This window comes from Diadema setosum, chromosome 2, assembly GCF_964275005.1.
Source record: "Diadema setosum chromosome 2, eeDiaSeto1, whole genome shotgun sequence".
In the NCBI taxonomy this organism is placed as follows: Eukaryota; Metazoa; Echinodermata; class Echinoidea; order Diadematoida; family Diadematidae; genus Diadema; species Diadema setosum.
In genome coordinates, this window is record NC_092686.1 from 45,659,234 (window position 1) to 45,681,492 (window position 22,259).

At 36.8% G+C, this 22,259-nt stretch overlaps 1 protein-coding gene across 1 annotated transcript; it reads left to right on the forward strand.

Annotated features, from left to right (window-relative positions):
* Positions 1–3,425: 3,425 nt before the first annotated feature.
* Positions 3,426–21,727, forward strand: LOC140246053 (beta-glucuronidase-like). Its single transcript, XM_072325496.1, has 12 exons — positions 3,426–3,733; positions 4,604–4,786; positions 5,304–5,479; positions 6,195–6,337; positions 7,012–7,205; positions 7,928–8,068; positions 9,463–9,638; positions 10,602–10,751; positions 11,362–11,449; positions 12,587–12,763; positions 13,951–14,086; positions 21,108–21,727. Exons 1-12 carry the CDS (start codon positions 3,512–3,514, stop codon positions 21,224–21,226), a joined length of 1,905 nt encoding a protein of 634 aa, XP_072181597.1. The 5' UTR covers positions 3,426–3,511; the 3' UTR covers positions 21,227–21,727.
* The last annotated feature ends 532 nt before the right edge of the window (positions 21,728–22,259 follow it).

Below are 22,259 nucleotides of genomic sequence, written 5' to 3' on the forward strand. Positions count from 1 at the left end.
AAATCCAAGTAAAATACCCCATCAGTTCGTCATTCCCACATGACTCCCCCTACCTCTATTCGACACCCTCCCCCTCTCAAAAAAAACAAACAACAAACAAAACAAAACTTAGGAACAACTAAACATGTATATACCGACATGCATATACACATATTCTAGTTCGAGTGCGTCGAAAAGCATTTCCTGGTGGATGTCCAACATTATAAAATATAAACCAAACCAGAAACTCTAAACTTTTTCCAGTTTTCTCACTTTTCCAAATGTATTGGAAACGTATTGCGTATAATTGTTAAATTTTTCTTCTAACTTATGTTGTTTTGCAAAACTTTTAATCAAATGTTCCGTTGGCGTTGTGTTACAGTATTTTTCTTCCCAAAAAAGATATATTTTTAAAGATTATAACATATTTAACTAATTGAGCTTTTCCTTTGCTCTCAGACTGCGATACTTCTGGTGAACCTTTCTGGCTAATATTTCGTATTTCCGTCGTTACCTAACAGAAATCTTAGAGTTGTTTTTTTTTTTCCAGCATTATCCAATTCATTTTTATGTGTAGAGCAAATGTCGACAGTTCTTCAGGCATATAAGAACTATTTTTTTCCCTTTAAACTTCTTATCTCGTGTATCTACAGAATGGAGTGATGTCATCCACATACCTCTCCACATTGAACCTTCAAAGGATCACAATGATGGCTGGACTTTTATAGTCGCAACCATAAAACAGTTTTACGCAGAGTTGATGTAGAAAATGATGGCATGCCCTCATCATGCTTTCCTGTTATTGGTGTAAGCAAATTGTAACGTACAAATCATGTTTTGAATACAGCTATACAACTCTTTCTCCTTAAAGTCACTATTGATGTTTCGTTATTGCCAATCGACAATGATTTGATGCAAAGAACTTCGGTTTTGTGTGAACGTCTGTGGGAAATATGTGACGCAATAACATCGCGTCATCTGATTTGCATAGATATGGTAGGGCTTAGGGGATTCCGACCATCGTTTTTTTATAATACGTGATAAAAAATATTTATTACGCATGGAACTACTAAAAATGTGTACATTTCTGTCGAAAAGTCCAATTTGACGGAAAAATGGAGTTAGCGCCTTTTGGAAAGGAACTCTTCATATTATGTATATGATTTTATTATATCAGCAATTGAAACCATCCATGATTTTCCTACTTTGTCGCAGAGGAACTTTATTATTTCATTGTATTTGCTTGATTTCATGGTCTTCATTTGAGTCAACTCGAAAATGGAATGGTCAAGGTGTTAGTGTGACATCTACCGATATTTAACGATTTTTCCCGGTAAGCTAACCGATTCTATCGCAAAGTGATTGATTTCCTTATTGACAATATTGTGAGTATATTATCAAAGCTTGACCAAATAGAAAAAAAAGTAAAGTAATCAAGTATGACACAAAAGACGGTCGAGCGAGACGAAGGGCTGAAATTGTTTTGTACTTTTCATCTCTTCGTTTTCGCAAGAGGTATAAAACAGCCAAACCCCCACACCGTGCATGCTGAGATTGGTCGCACCTTCCGTGTTCCCTGGCACCCTCTTGGGTAAAGGGGTGCGAGGTCACACGCAGGGTGGAGAAAGCCATGTAAAGAAAATATAGGCCCAAAGTTTCATCTTTTATGAAAGGTTTAAATTCCCCCATCTTGTTCATGATAATTATAATGTAAAGGGTAATATCATTCCCCCTGCTTTCTGAAAAAAAAAGTAAGACAAATGCATACCAGAAAAGTGAAAAATATGTTTAATTTTATGATTTTTTTCATTCATGATTGAAACAAGGAGCATGCAGTTCATTACTGTTTCAGCTAGAAAATTGGCAAAGTAAATGATACTATTTCATTTAGACATTGTAACATATTGGGCACATCTTATGGCGTTTTCTGTGTCATTCTAGATTTGCCAAATATTGCAGGAAAGCACAGCTCGTTTATGTCTTTATCTTTATAAGTATTTAAAAAAAATCCATGGCGCTTAGAATGATTTAATAATGTCGTCCAAAATGCCTAACTCAAATCAACAATTTTCATTTCGATAAAAATTATAATCTTAGAGTGAAATCATAGCCCACATCCAATTATACTCAAAACTTCATTTCATACGTACTTCTACATTCAGTAGCAATTCCGTCGAAGAAATGGGTACTTTTCATTTTCTAAAGAAATTTTGTGTATCTTTTTAAATTTTCTTTATTTCGTTTAACACACGTGACGTCATGAACTGTTTGGTTTTCTCGTCCAGTGAGTATAGCTTCACCTAAACAGTAAGAATTCAGAACTTTTTCAACGGATTGTCTGATTTTCCTCAAACTTTGCTGATGAATTCACTTTCATATACATGTGAATTAAGAAAATGAAGCAGTATTAATAAAACACATCAGTGAAAGTTTGAGGAAAATTGGACAATCCGTTGAAAAGTTATGAATTTTTCAAGTTTCCGTGCCGCCGTCGTTGGATACGAAGACTATTACAACTCGTGATGTCACACGTGTAGAACGATATAAAGTATTAAGTATAAAGAAGATTTGACATATTATTTTCTAGTTTATCGCATAATAAAATAACAATTGACTTGCCTCTTTCAGTTATAGGCGGGGGCAATAATATTACCCTTAATATACATAATCCATGTCAGTGACAAGTTGAGCGAATGTGTATGTTTAAAAAAAAATTAATTTTGTGAAATTCAACTTTATATTTTCCTTATATCTTTCTACGCATGTGACATCATAAGCTGTGGTAGTCTTCTAATCCAGCAGTATCTGCGCAGTGAAATTCTAAAAATTCATTTAACTTTTGAACGGATTGTCTGTTTTACCTCAAACTTTCAGTGAATTAGTGTTCGATGATATTGCTGTATTCACTTTATCCACATGTATTATTATGTGGAAACAGATACTTCTGTTTAAAAAGTATTATGAATGGGTTTTGGTTTCCATCTACGGTACTGTACATACATTGTACAGTACATTTTTTCCCCCATTTTCATCCCTCTCCCCGCACAGAGACACTAAGGTAGTGATGTACGCTCTATCAATAAGCACTGTACTATTGTATATGAAGGTGGACTTACAATCATAGGCCTATTGTTTGTTGCAAAATTGCAGTTATTATCACCTTATGATAAATGATTTATAGTTGATTGGTTTTTGAAGGATGCTGTCATAAGTACGATTGTGAGATTTTTATTGATTCTTTCTGTCCCTCTCGGGGTATATGAGAGTACAATCACGATAAACAAAATACAAATGTGTAATGCAAAACTAGTGAAAACGCTTCGAGCGATGCGTTACATTGTGTACACACGTGATCTATCATGTGACCCCTGATGACTGCGTATAATCATGTGACTACTATGTTACTGCATTATAGCGCATCAGACAGCTCCAGTGGCAGAGTCTCTGCAGTGCTGTGGCCAGTGCAAGAAAATTTTTGCTTGGTTCTTCCAATCTTGTTCTGTTTTGATGAACCAAGCCCCCTTCATCAATCATGACGGCTTTTAGCACAGCGATGGTCGTAATGATGTTCCTGTTTTCGAATTCCGTCACGGTACAAGGCAAGTCGGAAGTAAAAAGTGGCATGTTATCCGTCCGTGCATCGGAGTCGCGGGAAGTGTGGCCCCTGGATGGCCTGTGGAATTTCCGAGCAGACGATTCACCAGGCAGATCGGCGGGCTTTGACGGGCAGTGGTGGACACAACCACTCGCAAAGGTGACATGGAGAGCTTTTATCCTGAATGCAATAAGGGTCGGCAGGATATATAGATAGACTTTAAGTAACCTGGCTCAGTGAGAGAGAGAGAAAAAAAAAATCACAATGAGAATTAGAACTGGTTAATGGCCAATGATAGAGTCTATTGCTGTTTTTGACTTGTAAGTTGTGGCCCACAGCACAGTTCAGTTGTCCCAATAAATTGCTAATTATGATTTAACTTATGCTCTGTTTTAAGTGTATGCTACGGTTGGAGGTCCGATAAAATGCAATTTCGTTAATACTGTTTCGTCTACAGATATTTTGGCGAATGAGGAGGTCACAGACATTTTCGTGAGATGTTGTTTTTGCAAATTTATGCCGACACTAACATAAATGCATATACTAGTAACTACGTTCGCATTTTGTAAAATTCATGATCCAGCTGTGATTCGCATAATTCATGAAACAAACTCTCATGAAAAAAGCAGGCAGCTTATTATGCAGTATTCAACATACATTTCCTAGGATGTAATTTACTTTAATTTATATGCCACGTACGTAGCATCCATTAGCGAGTCTGGTATTTCACAAATTCTAGGAGTCGGGACCTCCAGGCAATTTTGCGAGTGATTAAACTTGTGATTATGCAGTAAATTTACAGTATTTATCATACAACTTGTTCATGTACTATGTGCATGCTATGTACCAGTACATGTAGGGCCTAAAGGGTTCAGGCCACATCATATTAGGGGTCAGACTTGATATCTTCACATGTTCCTTTTTTATGTGTGCAAGTAGCATCCAAATATAAAACCCCAATGAAAAATAGAAAGAAAGTATATTGGGCATACAGTAATGTTCCTGATTTGGCCTTTCTCCTTCCTGTAGACTGGTGCAGTGATCGATATGCCAGTTCCTTCCAGCTTCAACGACATCACCCAGGATAGGATGCTGAGAGACTTTGTAGGATGGGTTTGGTATGGCAAGGAGTTTCACGCTCCAAAGACCTGGATTAACAGCAAGCAAAGAATAGTTCTGCGTTTTGAGGGGGCCCACTACAATGCTATAGTGGTAAGCTTGTCTTGAACTTAATGTGTTGTAAAAACTTAAATACATTGTGTTTCACTTTGTCTTCATTTGTTTTAATTCACCACTGGTGTTGCATGGAGTTTCCTGTCATCTGTTGACTACATTTCAAATGATATATTGAAACAACTATATTCCCCTAATTTCAATACTGTTTGATGAGTAGCCTGATGGACAATAGATAGGCCATTTGATTCACTACTTCTTGATTTCTTCAGTAGGAAGATTTTGTTGAGAGAAGAACATATTCCTTGTTTATCTTGCTCCCCCACCCCTCTTTCTTATATCAATTGAATTAGTATTATTGTCTCTCAGAAAACAGGCCATTGCTTGCAGCTCATAAGAATTGTGATCAATAAGTAAAAGTACCAGTAATATAACATATCTCAATGCAAAAGGCGTTGCTATAATTTCTGTCTCGCCCAGATACACAATATCTCAAGCTTTGTATATATCATTCCTCTGAATGCGTCTTTGATCACCTAACTTTGCATGGATGCAGTGGGTGAACTCACAAGAAGTAACGAGGCATTCTGGAGGACATCTACCCTTCGAGGCTGAGGTGACCCCATACATACAGTTTGAAACACCCAACCGAGTCACAGTGGCAGTGAATAATACACTCACACCACACACTCTTCCTCCAGGTGTCATCACATACTTTAATGATACAAAGATGTAAGTTACCCCGACATTAAAATTGCATGCAACATATTTAGATGTCATGGTCTGTAGAGTATGATATCATAATAAGCAACATGAGGTAAGTGGTATTGTTACTATATGATGATAATCTCGAGATTTATGGTGTAATTGTTGTTTGGTGAGGCTAATGCATTTTCAATATCCTAATTCATTTGAAACATCTTGCATCAGTTTTAAATCATTTTAGGAATAAAATGAATAGATAATAAACAGAATAGATCAGGCATTGTGTGTGCATGTGTGTGTGTTTGTGTTTCTTTTTTCATGTACATCTGTGACAGTTACAACATTTCTTCCATAACATTGTTTTTTTCCCTCAGTTTATTTTGTTTTGTTTTGTTTTGTTTTTGTTGATTTAATGGTGCCATTATACTCAAATACCTACCGGTACATCTTTAATCATCTGTAATGTGTTCAAATATTCAAACAGAATGCTCGAGGGATCTGGGAAAGAACTTCAGTGACCACACTTGTGAAAGTCTTGAAAACTTGTGCACCTGTTCAGATATTGATCAGATATTTGCTTCATTCAGCTGAAAGCATAGGCAACACAGTGAGCTACAAAGCCACGCCACTCATTAGCTGTCAAATTAATGACAAGTTTGTGTCTTCAGAGAATCGATTTGCCCTGAACTCAGCCACATTTTTGTTTCAGTGTCTGATAGTGTTTCATGATTCTCACCTTCAGGTATCCGCCAAATTACTTTGAGCAGTCCTACCAGTTTGATTTCTTCAACTATGCTGGACTTCAAAGACCAGTCAAACTGTATACCACACCCAAGGCATATATAGATGACATCTCTATCAACACAACTGTGATAGGTCTTAAAGGTATAGTCTAATAAATAAAAAAAAAAAGAATCTTACAGAAATATTTGTGGTTGCCAACTTCCTTTCACAGTTATTCAGTTATTGGTTACAAATACCTTTACAGTGCAATTCCATGTATATAGAAGAAATTCTGAAAATGGTAGAGATATAAGATATCCATTAATGTGAGTTCAAAAGTGGATGTTTTGGAATTGCTGCCTATTTTCTGGTTATTACTCATGCTCATGATCCTATGTTCAGGAAATTGATAATTTTCAGAATTGTACAAGTCCTGTGTAAGTGTGCATGTTCCCTTTTGATTACTTTTGCGAGGTCACACAAACTAAAGGAATATTTTACTTACCATTTTCAGAATGCAGGGGGAAATGCTATAACTGTAATGCTGTAACTGCTAACTTTTAAATGTCAGGATTAAATCAGTGTATTTTTCACTAAAAGTGACTTTTTGTGCAATTCTCTTTATATTTTGTTTAAATTGTGTTCCTGCAGTGACATCACAAACTATTGTAGTCATCTTATCCAGTGATGGTGACACAGAAACTTTTGAATGGATTGTGTGATTTTCCTCAAACTTTCCATGCATTCTTCTAATATTGCTGCATTTGCTCAATCCGCATTGTTACTTGTATGTCTGGGTATCATTCCCCTTCAAATAACCCTATGCCTTTTCATAGGATTGGTGCAGTACAATGTCACAGTTGGAGGAGTCAACCCTTCCAAGGTAACCGCCCTCGTGGATTTGCTTGAGGAAGATGGTGCCCAAGTAGGGTTCAGCAAGGAACTGGTTGCTGCACTGAATGTTCCAAATGCAAAGCTTTGGTGGCCGTACACCATGAGAAATGAATCAGCCTACTTGTACACACTCAAGGTACGGTATTTATCAAGATGAGGAGCACACTTCATGATGGAGATGTATTCTTCATATTTTTGGTGATCAATTTTTTGTTTCTCTCTCGCTTTGATATTTCAATAACTAGATGAAAGAGACTAAAATATATCAAATATGATGAACAAGAATTAGTTCACATTGATTTTCCATCTTGAATATTACAATGATAAAAAGACATTGTATGTCCGTTGCATCTTGTAGTCACTTTTTGTAACCTTTCCTACAGATTTCCAATAATGAACATTATAACTGAATGCACATGAAATTATCCTGGAATGACAAATTTTAGCATTGCATGTAAATGTGCATTTGTGCTCGCAATTGTCCGCATGCTAGTGATTGATAAAATTGCTTCTGCTACAGTCAACATTCAAGCATATCAGCATGTCAAGTATATATATACTCACTATAGTTTGACATCTAAAGGATAGTAGTCTTTACATTACAGATCTTTTTAATGGTTATTTTTGTATGCTTATGAAATATTTATGGAATGGGAAGCTAATGTCAAAAATTTTGCAACAAACAAATGACAAAAACTATTCAGTACACACTTAGATGTATATTTACAAATTTGACTGGAATTGTGAGTACAATAAGAATCAATAGTTGTAAAATCAATTTTTTGCATTCTTTCTGTAATGCGAATGATTCTAGAAAACGTAAGAAAGTATGTAGTCATCATTCTTTACTTTTTACAGGTCACGATTTTCTATGAAGGGGAGGCAGATATATATCGAATACCATTTGGTATCAGAACAGTGCGTGTGACCAACAAACAATTCTTCATCAATGACCAGCAGTTCTACTTCCATGGAGTGAATAAACACGAGGATGCAGATGTAAGAAGTCATCACTGGAACATTTCAAACTTTACAGAGATGAAAGTGTGTCAAGAAGACTACATGTGACCCTTTTTATGCCTCCGCAACGAAGTAGCCGGAAGCATTATGTTTTCGGGTCGTCCGTCCATACGTCCGTCCGTCCCGTTTTGTTTTTGTCGATATCTCAAGAACCGTGTGGTGGTTTTACATCAAACTTGATATGAGGGTATATCCTTGGGGGATAATACTTTGTGTGGATTTTAGGGTCACAGGGTCAAAGGTCACAGGTTATTTTGTGAAGAAAAAAATTGAAATTTCATGTTTTTCTCCATATCTTGCAAATGGTTCAAGGTATCTTATGGAACTTAGTATATATGCTTGTACTGATGGGCAGTGATTATCTAGGGAAGTTGGGGGTCATGGGTCAAAGGTCAGGGGGGTCAAAGGTCAAGGTCAACTCCTCAAAATGTCACTACTTTCCGGAAAATGCAATATGCCTGAAGGTTTTTTTTTTTTTTAAACTTGATGTATGGCATGTATTACCCAATACATATTTTTGGGGAAGTTTCTTGCCAAAAGGTCAAAGGTCAAAAGGTAAAAGGTCAAGTGAAAGTGCTAAATTGCACTTTTTCCTCCATATCTCGAAAGTAACTCAAGGTATCATCATGAAACTTACATATTTATGCATGTTCTACCTAACAGTGATTCTCTGTGGAACTGTGAGGTCAAAGGTCAAACGAAAGGTTTAGCTATAATGCTATTTTCCCATTTGATACTGAAATTATACTTTTTCTCAATACCTTGAAAATTGCTCAATGCATAAACTTATAAAAGGGTCAAAAGTCAAGTAAAACTCATCAGTTCCCCAAATACCTACACTGACATTTTAATCATTCATCCAATTGAACCTAGTTCTAGGAAAGTGAACATTCAGCACATTTGTGTCAAACCTGTCATTTTAATATTTTGCCAATTGTGTGAAACTGTCATCACACATTGTCAAGACATTGTACTATACACTATTAGGAGAACCATGCATTATGGCGGAGGCATATCAGTCGCCGTAGCGATATATCTAGTTTTTGTCATATATAGTTGTGTAACAGAATTTTAAGTGAATTAGTATACAGTTAGATAGATACCATTACTAATATTTCATTCTATTCTGTCTCATGAGATATCTAGATAATATTTTGCAAATCATGGTTTGTAAAAGGATACTGTCTTTCTTCTAAACTGCAATGTTTATGAAAGTTAGCCTCATGAAAAAAAAAAGAGTAATAGTTCGCAGAAACTAAAATGCAGTCTTACAAGAGATCCTGAAAAAAAAAAACACACACCCAATAGTCACATAACATCTGTTATCATTTATATGTATGGTTTTTTCTTTGGTTGTTCTTCACATAAAACAGATCCGTGGCAAGGGTGTGGATTACCCCCTCATCATTAAGGACATCAATCTATTGAAATGGCTTGGGGTCAATGGCTTCCGGACAAGCCACTATCCGTACTCGGAGGAAATTATGGACATGTGTGACAGACACGGCATTGTGGTCATTGACGAAAGCCCAGCTGTTGGAATGCACTTGTAAGTTTTGACAGTTTCGTCAGAAATTTTGCTTTATCAAAAAAAATGAGAAAAAGAAAAAAGAATAGCTCAACAATGTTCAGGAAATTTGCCTGATCATGTTATACAAGCAAAAGGATGGTCTCATGATTTAATCATTAACATATAAAATGTGAAAATAACATATGTTTACCCTTTTACCAAAATAAGTTTTCAAAGACTAGAATTAGATATATTGGAGCTAAGGGGTGGAATGAGTTACCTGCTACTATCAAAGAATGTCCTTCACTCTCATCTTTTAAATGTAAATATAGAATGTTCTTAATCCAAAGTGCAGCTGAATAATTCTTGGGATATTTGCCTTTTTGTTTTGTTTTGTTGTCTTTTGTGTGTATTTGTCCTTTCTTACATGCAGTTTTGCATTTATATGATTTCTGATGGTATAGATATGTACTCTCAAAAAGTTGTTTATGGTCTTTTTTTTATTCCAGCACATGCTAAGTATATCTTTTTGCACTATTCCGTTGTTTTTAATGTAAACATAATGTCCAGTATGTTATGTCCATGTACTTGTGTTTCTTACATATTTTTAGCATGTAGAATAAATAAAATTGAGTGGAATTGAATTGAAAATGAGTGTTTGTACTGCACCTCAAACTCCAAGAGGAAGTAGTACAAGATTTCAGTGTTCCCTAGCATATTTCAGGTATGCTGGTAAAATAATGTAACACATCACTTTAACATGTGATATTTTAGAGAAAAATTGAAATCCACATTTTCTTATGTCAACAGTTTTTCTGGCATGATATATTTTCTTCTTAAATAAGAGGCCATATTTCTCCTGCAAATATTGCAAATCACATTGAATTTGTCTTGGCAAGGGAAGGAGGTGTCCAAATTCTGTTGTCTCAATCTGCTACTGCACAAGGAATTCTGCTCTGACAAATATTCAAAACAATCTTTTTGAAACCACTCTTCTACCAGGAAAGACAACTTTGTGAATGAAACTTTGGAGCACCATCGTCAAGTCATGGCCGAACTGGTCAGGCGAGATAAGAATCGGCCATCTGTGGTCATGTGGTCAGTGGCCAATGAGCCATTCACCACTCTCGCCCCATCTGGACCTTACTTTGAGTGAGTGCTCTTGAGAAGAACGGTGGTTGTACTGAACCATGCTTTAAAAGCTTCACTCACTTCGATTATCTTATTATAGTAATTTCAATGAAGATCTTTCAATTTCATACTGTTCACATTGTGTATGTGCTTGTAAGTCATGTAATGAATTGCTATACTACTCTTGCCATTTTTCAACATACAGTACTGTACTCACAGTGTGTATTATGTGCATAGCAATGCCATGTACCGTACTTCAGTGCGACACCACTCTTGTTGTTTTACATCATTATAGACACCATGTGGGTAAATTGGATAGTATTCCTCATATTCCTCCCTTGCTCGAAGCAGGGTTGTACCAAAAATGTATGTGTAGAGATCATAATGACCAATTAATAAAGGGGGCTGGTTGGAAGGGAAGGGGGGGGGGGTGGTCAATCATGCCTAATCCACCATTCTTAGTCATCAGCATGACGACTTTAGCAATCAGCATGATGACTAAATGTCACAAAAATGCATATATGCGCAAGGCTGGATGTTAAAGTAATGATGTAAGTTAAAATCAATGCTGAGTGTTCTTTCCACAGATGTGTAGAATCTGAGAACACATTTTTCTGGCTTTTCCTTGAAGAAATGTCATTGCTTTCACCCGTGAGTTGGACCCGCATCGACCTGTGACCTTTGTTGCCAATGATCACACACCAGACAGGGATCATGCTGTGAGTCATTTCATTTCGACATGTCATATTTGAGAGAAAACCTGAAATTCACATACTCTAAAATCAACAGTTTTGCTGGTTTGATTTTTTTTTTTTTAAATAAAAAGTCACATTTTTTTCTTGACATCACCTGGACTTGATACAATGACTACTGTAAAATCAGAAATTTTCACCTCCATGAAACTTTTGCAAATTTTGTGAAGAGCAAAGCTTCGTGAGAGTAAATTGCACGTGAGAGTTCTTGCCTACAAAATGCATGTATGCATTTTGACACAGCTTGACTCAGGTCAGTCTGAGCCTTTGTGAAGTCTGCTACTGGTAGTGCACATTCAGTTTTGTTGTGTGTTTTATATCAACCAGCAGTGTGTTACTAGCGCATATAGTATACTCATAATTTTTTCATGGTTGGCAGTTCATGAAAGTTTCATGTCTCGAATGATTCTGGTTTTACAGTATTTACATTTGAGAAAAGGTATGACATCCCCCCCCCCTTTTTTTTTTTGTTTTTTTGTTTTTTGTTTTTTGTTTTTTGTTGTGTGTATAGGCCTGGTGTTTATAGGTGAATCTGTTGCATTCATACATTACAGTTGTATCTCTCCCTGTGTGTGGTCTTCACAAAATACTTGTTGCACTTATGAATGGTTTCATATTAGTTTGCATAAACATATGAACACATAAATCATGAATGTGTACATGTTATTTCTTCTATTGGACTAAGTCGTCACTCGGTTCAAGGGGAATATTTAGTACCAAAGTTGAATGTGGTCACAACAAGTCATATTAGAATTGGTAACATCAGCAGCCTCAAAAGTCATTGGTCCAATATTTTCTGTAAGATTCTGTGTGTGTTACGAGAAAAACTCCATTTAAAAAAAAAGGCAGAATAATATGACACTGAGATGTGTCATCTTCTAATGAAAATACATGGATTCCCTTAATAAGAACACACTGCAAAATTACATTATAATAAGTTTATGCTTTCACCTCTTCTTTGTTGATGATTGTAACAGACATCAATACCTAAATGATATCTTAAACAGCCTTTTTATTGCACTGATTAATACATGGTGCTCCTGTAGTTGGAAGTCCTTTGTTCCAGTGAACATTTTGTGTGTTTCCCTTGTCATCCACTACCAGGCCAAGTTTGTGGATGTGCTGTGCCTCAACAGCTACTTCTCCTGGTACAATCATTATGGTCACCTGGAAGTAGTATACTTACAGGTCAATGAGTACTTGACTTCATGGCACTCTTACTATGACAAGCCAGTCATCCAGACAGAGTACGGGGCAGGAACTATCAGTGGGTTTCATCAGGTAGACATAAAGATTTACACTCTTCTGGTTTTTCAACATTTTGTTTGATTCCGGAACTATCAGAAAGGCGTATTTTTAATGGAGCCACTTGCATTAACTCTACAGAAAGGTTCTCTTACCCCTTCCCACCTCATTTTAGTCCTTTCTCATTATGTATTTGCATTATTTCTTTTTTTAATTCCCTCATTTTTCCCTAAGTTGTACTTGCTTTCCTTGCAAGTGTATCTTCAATGATATTCTCAAAGTAGGACTGATGCTAGTTAGGTGGCGATTGTCTAACATGGCAGTGATTACAGAATTCTAAATGAAATCTTCATGAAGATGAACAATTAGGAGAAGCTGGAGAGGTTAATGAAAATGTAAGTCCCTTGCTAAACTATACACAGCTGAGTCGCTGTAAAAACGTGACAGGGCTGTACCAGGATGGTGCACAACAACAAAGCGAACACAAAGCGAACATGTCGATCACGTTGAGTTTTGATACTCGACATCATTTTTGTCACCTTCATTGATTAGACTTCATGTCTATGTTATCAATATTGACATACACAATTTACAACTTACCGAAAACGGAAGATGAAATGCAGCGTGTGCGAACGGTACATTGATCGGAGCTGCACTAAAGTGCAGCTCCAATCGCGTGAACTCATGATTATTCAAAATCGCTGTCAGTGAACTTCTGATGTACCGTTCGCACATGCTGCATATAATCTTCGTTTTCGGTAAGTTGTAAATCGTGTATGTCAATATTGATAACATAGACATGAAGTCTAATTAATGAAGATTGTCTTTAATGAGTTTGAGGTGACAAAAATGATGTCAAGTATCGCGCAGATCAAAACTCAACGCAATCGGCATGTTTGCTTTGTGTTCGTTTTGTTGTTGTGCACCATCCTGGTACAGCCCTGTCACATCTTTACTAAACAACGGTTTCATGACATTTGCTCCTCCCACAATATCTCCCAAGAAATATAAGCATGCGAAGCCAAAACGTAAATTTTGCCCTCAAACATAACCCTAACCCTAATCCTAATCCTCACATCAAAGTAAACCTAAAACCCTATCACAACCCTAACCCTATAGCCCTAAGTCCCTGGAGAAAATAGGACCGGAGTAAATGTGGTGTCACCATAAATGATAGAGCTAATAGTTCATTTTGTTGATTCTTTTTTAACCTTTGACCCCAGTCTCCAGCAGTCATGTTCACTGAGGAATACCAAGTGGATATGATGGCAGGCTACCAAGCAGTCTTCGACAAGCTTCGTCAGGATTTCTTGATCGGAGAATTGGTCTGGAACTTTGCAGACTTTAACACCCAGCAGAGTAAGAATCCAGTGCCTTGTGTTACTTTCTCTAACTGAAAGAGGAATGATGAGAACGAAATGTGAATTTCTCGAAGACATCTTTTATCAATATTTCTACACATCCCCTACTTGGATGATTTTAGAATGAAGTCTGATGACAAACACCTCATTTGCCCTCATTACAGCTCTGTACATCAAATTATGAAGTTGCCTACCTGACCTATTTATTTCTCAGTGATGACACTAAAAAAGGAATAAAATACTGTAGTAGTTTCATTAAGCCCCACTCTTCGACAAGTATGCTTAAAAGTCTGATTTACTTGGTTCTTTGTAAGTATGTGCCGCATTACCACTCAGTGTCAATCCCTTACCCTAACCCTAACTACTTCCACTCAGTGTCAATCCCTTACCCTAACCCTAACTACTTCCACTCAGTGTCAATCCCTTACCCTAACCCTAACTACTTCCACAGTATGTAAGCGATTTATTTCAAATTTGGTATGTATAATGATCTACAGATGTAGTTATGCAAGACGCACTTTGTGTTTGTACCCGACAAGGTGTTGCCATGGTAACAGTGTATTTTTTTGAAAAACTTGTGGAGTGAACTACTTGTACAATTTTGAAGTGATTGAACTCAGATTTGGTGTACATGATGATATTGAGGTGTAAATGTGCAAGACATGTTTTTTTTTATGTGTGTTTGTCATAGAAAGCATTGCCATGGTAACCACAATTTTCCCCAAACCTTGTGTGAAGCGAACAACTTCCACAGTGTTTAACCCTAATCCCACCGGGTTTTTTGAAGGACTTGGAAAAGGCCCCCCTTCAGATCTTGATCATGGATCGCGCGATCCTCGTGAGAATTTGCACTAAGGTACAGGCTAATATAATCTACAAGACTGTGTAGTTACATTTTTCAAATTTTAATTTATGTATTTTATATTAATGAATTCATTCTAATTTATGTAAAAAAAAATTGCCCTATAAATTCAAAAAATAAAGCTCCAAGACTTCTAATTTTTGGTGAACATATTCTTTTCAATATCCTCAACAATAATACTGAAGCAAAAAGTCGGCTTCATAGTCATTTCTTATGTATTTTATTGTTTATTGAATTTCTTATGTATTTCTTTGTTTTTAACTTTTTGTTTTTGTTGTTTTTTTTTCGTCAAAGTTTGTCGCAGAAACTTTTTAAAGCATAATCAGGCCAATATAAATCATTATCAGCCATTGAAAGTAAAGATATTTATTTTTATATGAATTAATTGCAAAAACACAATTTACCTTGGATTTGTACACAAAATCATGTTTTTGAGCAATTTTTTAGTTGACAAATTTTTTTCAACCCCCACCCCCCCCCCCCCCCCCCCCCGAATAGGGTTAAGCAATTTATTTCAAATTTGGTATGTATAACTATCTACAGGTGTAGTTATGGAAGACAAACGTTGTGTTTGTACCCGACAAGGCGTTGAAAATCTTGCAGAGTGAACTTCTTCCACAATTGTGAAGCAGTCAAACTCACAAGGTACTCACAAGGTACTACACACACACACACACACACACACACACACACTCCACACACACACACACACACACACACACAATCAACCCTGGTTCAATTCTTTTTCATAGGAATCTGGGTTGCGGGAGTAGGGGTATTAATCACCTACTCCCGCAAAGTTCTAAGGAATTTCCTATGGAAACTTCAATTTGCTTTACGTCTTCATATTCCCAGACTTCACTAACATACAATAAGATAGGCAATATCAAATGGTTAAATAAGTGACATTGAATATCAACTGACAGCTGCATTTGCTTCGCTGTGGTCATCATACTGATAAAGAGCTTTCTGTGGCCTGCACTACTTGCCTCGAGATTGCCTTTTTGAAAGAACCATTATAATTGAATTGTACGCCAAGATAAACCAAGTTGTAGACCACTTCTACTCTTTCTTGACCATATGTAAAATTTGCGATGTTCCTGATTTTACCTCTAGTAAAAATTATTATCTTAGTTTTACTTGCATTGACTAGTAGGTGCCATTTATTACAATATTCTTGTACTGCATTCAGAGCAACTTACAATTCGTCAGGGTTTTCTGCCAGAATTATAGTGTCATCGGCATACAACAAGCAAACCAACCTTGAAAAAAACTCCATCTCCTCACCCTGTAAAATACTACATAATTTTCCAGTTAACAATTTCAAGCCGGGATAGAATTATACAATAATTATGTTCTTCAAAATCATTAAGGTAAATGACAAACAACAGAGGTGAGAGATTTTCACCTTGTCTATTCACCTACAGTACAAGTGAAAAGTCAGACATCACACCATTGGCCGAAATGCGATACTTAGCACTTTTATACAAATTTTTAACAACATTTAAAATTTTACCATTCACACCTACTTGTAACAATTTAAACCACAAAAACTTCCTTTCAATTGAATTAAATGTTGTTTTGTAATCACTGAAAGCACAATCTAAACATTTTCTTTTCTGTAAATAAAAATTGATAACACACTTCAAAACAAATACATGATCAATAGTCTCATAAGTTGAACGAAACCCAACTTGTTCTTCACCTAACATGTAATTCTCATCAAGAAAGTTAAAAAGCCTATTATTCAAAACTGATGTGAAAAGTTTACCAATACAACTCAACAAAGTAATATTCCTCTGTAATTATCCGGATTAGTATTTTCACCTTTGTTTAAAAAAAAAAGAAAGGAATAATCACTCCTATACACCACTCAAGAAGATCAACAATTACCATATGCATTTCCAAAGGGCTATTTTTCAAAAATTCATTTCTTATTAAATCATTACCACAAGCTTTGGCATTTTTCAATTTATTAATCATTAATTCAACCTCTTCTAGTGTAATGGGTGCATTCAAACAATCATCTTGTAATGACACATTGACATCGACCAAAGACATCCTTTCCACTGGATGATCCTCAGATTCATTCACATTTCCTAGAGACGTAAAATGTTGTACGAGCTCACCCAGAGAAACATTGATTGCACTTTTAGTCTGGTGAACCTTACTATTTAAAAGATCCCAATATGCTTTAGGATTGTCTATCTTTACCATACTTTCTCCTTTTATACCTTAATAATTTTTTTTTGTGATTTTTGCTTGCCAAAAGCAATTCACTTTGTAAAACATCAAAATCTGAATCTTTAACATCTAATCTTCTGCATAGCTTAATTTTCCTGCTTAGCATCAAACCATGATTGTGACGAAAAATTTACATTACGCTATGTAATATTTGCATGCCTAGTGTGTACTTTTTCAACCTATGTTTTATTATTTTGATTGCTTGATCACCTAGCTGTCAATTTACCACAATTCACTTAAACATCACTAATTTACCTTTATTTGCACTGCCAAAAAAAAAAAAATCTTTTCTGTGATTATATCATGTTTTTTGCATTGTTCTTCTGCCTCTCCTTCAATAATCTGAAGATTCTTGCAGACTGTGTTATTTACATTATAATACAGTTTATTTACAGATATTTACAAGCACATAACAAATATGAAGAACAAGACTAGCCACTGTGATCAACCATTAGTCGGTTACAGAATGCTCCCACAGATGGCGCTGCAGCAATTTCCAACGAGAGGGAATTCCGGCTCCTTACCATTCTCGGAAAGAACGAATGCGATGTGATTCAGTTCTCGAGTATGGTATCTGATAGGAATGTAGTTGCGTGGCTCTCGTCAGCTGAGTAGCCTGTTTGATACTATAGTCCTGTGCCAAAAGATGAGTAAGATTATTGTGTATTTTGTACATGATTAGCCTGTCATTTTCTCTACACTGTTCCAGAGTGGTCCAATCAAGTTCTTTGTCACAAGGGCATTACCCACGGAAGACTACCATGAACCACAACACAGTGCACGGTGACTCCTTGAATACTTTTCAACTAAATCAGTTCAATTTGTCTTGTCAAGGCAAGAAACAAAGCAAGGGACACAAACAAAAAGAACAAAAGAAATATTTCCAAATACCGGATAACTTATTACATTACAGAGACCCGCACACATCATAAAAGCTATACAGTTTACCCTGGCCAGAGGCAACTAATTAATAAGGTACTTCAAACCGCGCGCAGAACGTTCCTGTAGTACCGATGAGGTAGGGCCCGACGACGGGTGCGTGCATGCTCGGCAAGGTCGTCACGGACGAGGTTCGACCGGCGAGATACAGTACTCTGCGGAGTCCCCCTGTGAGGGCACCAGCAACCACAATGTCTACCGGAGTGCATCACGCTGACCTTATGGGAAGCGGGATCAGTGACATCCGGGACAGTGATGTGGTGTTCGGCGGTCGAATGCCAGTGGAGACACGGAGCTGCCGGTCCGGTGGCGTCACATTTCACGACAGATGCGTCCGGAAGGAGCGTCTCCAATGCGGCTGTACGAATACAATTAATTCCATCATAAAATCTATCCCAGTATCATAGGATTTATACATGCTGGGTCATTAATACTAATCACAGAGGTTCTGGATAACAGCAGTCATTTCATAGTGCTCACTTTACACCATTGCCGTAAGACAGCCGTGTATGTATAACAATATATCCCCTTACTCCTCGCATCGTTATCCACCTACGGTCACATAGCAAACACATGATTATTTTATCCATTCATGTGCACATAAACAAACGCCTCAGCTTTGGGAAAATTACAAAAGTCAATACTACAAAATCCAATACGAGTGTCTTACTAATAATAAAATTATAAACTGTGGCAACACTCACGGATATATTGAAGCTCATTCGTGCTGGTCCGGGGGTGCACAGTGGGAAGCCTTCTGAAGAGTCTAGCCTGCCAGCCTGAATTGCTTGCCAGTGGGAAGTCCTCGGCGCCTCTCTCGGTCTCTCTCTCTCTCTCTCTCATGCACAGCTCTGCCCGTCCACACGGAAGAGTGCTACTAGCTCCACCACTCCTCTCAAATGATATACTGTAGACTGCCCAGATTTAGTGTTTGGACATTCCACAACACCTCGGTCAGCTTACCACACCCAAAACTCATCCAATCCCCAGACCAAATTCCCCCATATCCTAGCAACCCAATAACATTTAATTCAATCCCATAGCATTTTACCTCTCACCTCCTGCTTCCCCGGTGCAAGTCATTCCAGCCTGCTCGGCACAGGTGTGCCGCTCGCACAAACAAAATGCCAATCCCGTGTAGTCAGAGCACGAGTGACATTCTTGCAGCATTTTGGTGACACTTGAGGTATTATGGTAGCGATTCTTGGTAGCCTTTCATGCATGATTTACTAATCACAACATCAACATACTAACTAATCTGCAAACTTGGAATTTTTGAAGAATGATGGCCTAATAAACTTCTTCTGCATCTAGACGTCTGCGCTCCCATGCTACTGCCCATCTTCAACTGTTACCCGGACCTCGCACTAAGACACGCTACGGAGATCGCTCATTCGCAGTTATTGTACCCAAGCTTTGGAACAATTTACCCATTCATATACGACAAGCCCCATCAGTAGAATCATTTAAGGCACTACTTAAAACTTAACTTTTCCCATAATGATTCGTTCCCTAAGTTAATGTGTTGAGTGTAATTCAATTATTGTATGTGTTTAATTACTGGTACACATTTGATTTATGTCATGTTATTCTTACTTATGTTTTGACCCGTCTGTTTTCCCTCATTTTTCATCTTTCCTTTCGTCTCTTCCCTGTGCGCTTAGAAACATTGTATTAAGCGCATTACAAATGTAATGTATTATTATTATTATTATTATTATTTGGTTGATTCTTTAAAATGCAAAGTTTCCCCAGCAGTCTCATTCATTACGTGCTAACAATATCACTGATCTGTAAATTTGTAGAGGAATTCATTGGTAATTCCTTACAGCAAAAAAATCTCTACAGCCCAATTGCAACTGAAGTTTTGTATATCATTCCCGCCACACAGGCCCAACTCGAGTTGTAGGAAATAAGAAAGGTCTGTTGACCCGTCAGCGCCAACCTAAAGGAGAAGCCCACAGACTCAGGGATAGATACCTTCAACTTATCAAATCCTTGGGCTGTTAGTAGGAGGTATGATTCATGTATGATTACAAATGCTTTCACTTCTTGAAGTCATGGTATTAATGTCAGCCCTAGAAGAAGGAGGACTGGAAGGAATGCAGACAATGAACCATAAAGTAAATCAAAAGTTCAGTTCATTTCATTCTTAATTTTGCTCCATCGCAACATAATCAATAACATATATGCGCAGTGTATGAGAAAGTAAAGAATTTCAGTAGAGGAACAGGGATTGGTACAGTTAAAGAAAATGAAATTGAGACATGGCATTAAAATCAATTACTGGTACATTGACTCTATGGTTTTCTCCTCTATTTTATATATATTTTTTTAAATTTCATTACTTGCACTGCATAACTTCTGTTTAACAAAATGACCATATGCCATGGTAAGACATACAAGTGTACTAACACCTGACATTTAACTGTTTGGTGGTTGGCTGGGTTTGACTACCCTTTCTTGTGTGTCTTAAGTTCCAAACCCCCTGCACTCCTCCATTTGTTTGTTTGTGTGGTTCTGGTGGCATGTAAAACACCTGTAGTTCTACTGTGTATTGCTGTAATCCAGCTTCCACATTACACAATTGAAATGTGCTGACCTTGCCAGCTTTGTCAACTTAAAGTATGCGTGCTAACAGCCTCCGTCTTAAAGGCTATAACATATGACTGTCTAATGCCTCTTGATATAATGTTTATCTGGTAAACATGCAGTATTAGATTGTGGTAAATCAGAGTGGAGTTACACACTCCAGGAGCTGGCTTTCATGCTCAACTAACCTGCATTTAGAGTGCAAAGCAATATGCCCCAAAGAGTTGTTTTAATGATATCGAAATCTTGTTGGTGGGGAGTTCGTAGAGGCCATAACTTCCATCGTAAGTTTGTTTGATATGAAGTCAAGTAGAATCACACTAAGTGAAGTATAATTATATTCTCATTCCCTTCCCACTCACCCTCTCCTCACATTTTCTAGGTCCAAAGCGTTGTGCTGGAAACAAGAAGGGACTCTTCAGCCGACAGAGACAACCCAAGATGGCAGCCCATCAACTGCGTGAAAGATATTCTGCACTCATTAAGACTCTAGGCTGTTGATACTAACTGAAATTACGGAACCAGTATGCCTTCACTTAACATCCCATCAATGTCATACTCAAAAGATGATACCTCGCAAAGAATTAGGGGTACTCCTGACAAGAAAGTAAATTCATAGGTGAAATCAGGGAAACGATTAAAGTGTCATAAAATAGAAAGTGCAATACTAATTACTTTTTAACTTATGTTTTGTACTGTTTTGTGGATCATAAGATGTATATCAAATGATTCAATTTCATATGATGTCTTTGGCATTTGAGAAAAGTACATGTAGTACCATTTAGTTCTTAAGTGCCCTTAGCATGTTTGTTTTGTCAAACCAACTGAAACAGGATGATAGAAACTTGAAGCATGAATTAAAGTCAGAAAATGATATTTATGGTAACATTCTTTTCCACAAGATTGATTGGAATAGAAAGAGAGAAATGATGCAAAAACATTAGAGAAATTTGAGGCATATGCCCCCCCCCCCCACATTTTATGAAATGTTTAATTGTTTACTCAACCATCCTGTTATGAATTATTATCAAAATGACAAAAGACAATTATGTCATTGATCGTCAGTTCAACTGTAAAGACTGTCTTACGAAATGATAGATTATCATTGCAAGTTGAGATAACAAGCTAATTCATCTCATTTTCAGTGAAAAAAAAAATTATCTCTCTCACCTCTGTTTATGCACACTAACTTCACTGATGGCTTAAACTCTAAAATATATTGAAATGGACAGAGAGATATTTTTGTTGCATATCAAATGCAGTCAATCAAAGTTGGCAGTGCTGATGAGATATATCCATATCTATATGTACAACAAGTCTTTTACAGGAATAATATTTTGATGTTCATTTTCTCAGTATTCCCGAGTTACTTTTACATTTAAGTGAATCATTTTCAAGTGGCTGAGTTTATGACTGAAATGTTTTTGTTTACTTAGTATGCCAGAAGAAGCACATGCCAATATCATATTGAGGATTATTATTTTCGGTGATTCCTGTAAGTTTTGGCAAAAGAAACAGGCATTGTTGATGAAAA

Bases quoted from the DNA above. Each gene is read 5' to 3' on its own strand.
- LOC140246053 (XM_072325496.1), top strand. From the start codon at position 3,512: ATGACGGCTTTTAGCACAGCGATGGTCGTAATGATGTTCCTGTTTTCG. The intron at 10,752-11,361 runs GTGAGTGCTCTT...TTTTCCTTGAAG, and splicing joins CCATCTGGACCTTACTTTGA to AAATGTCATTGCTTTCACCC. The intron at 12,764-13,950 runs GTAGACATAAAG...CTTTGACCCCAG, and splicing joins CTATCAGTGGGTTTCATCAG to TCTCCAGCAGTCATGTTCAC.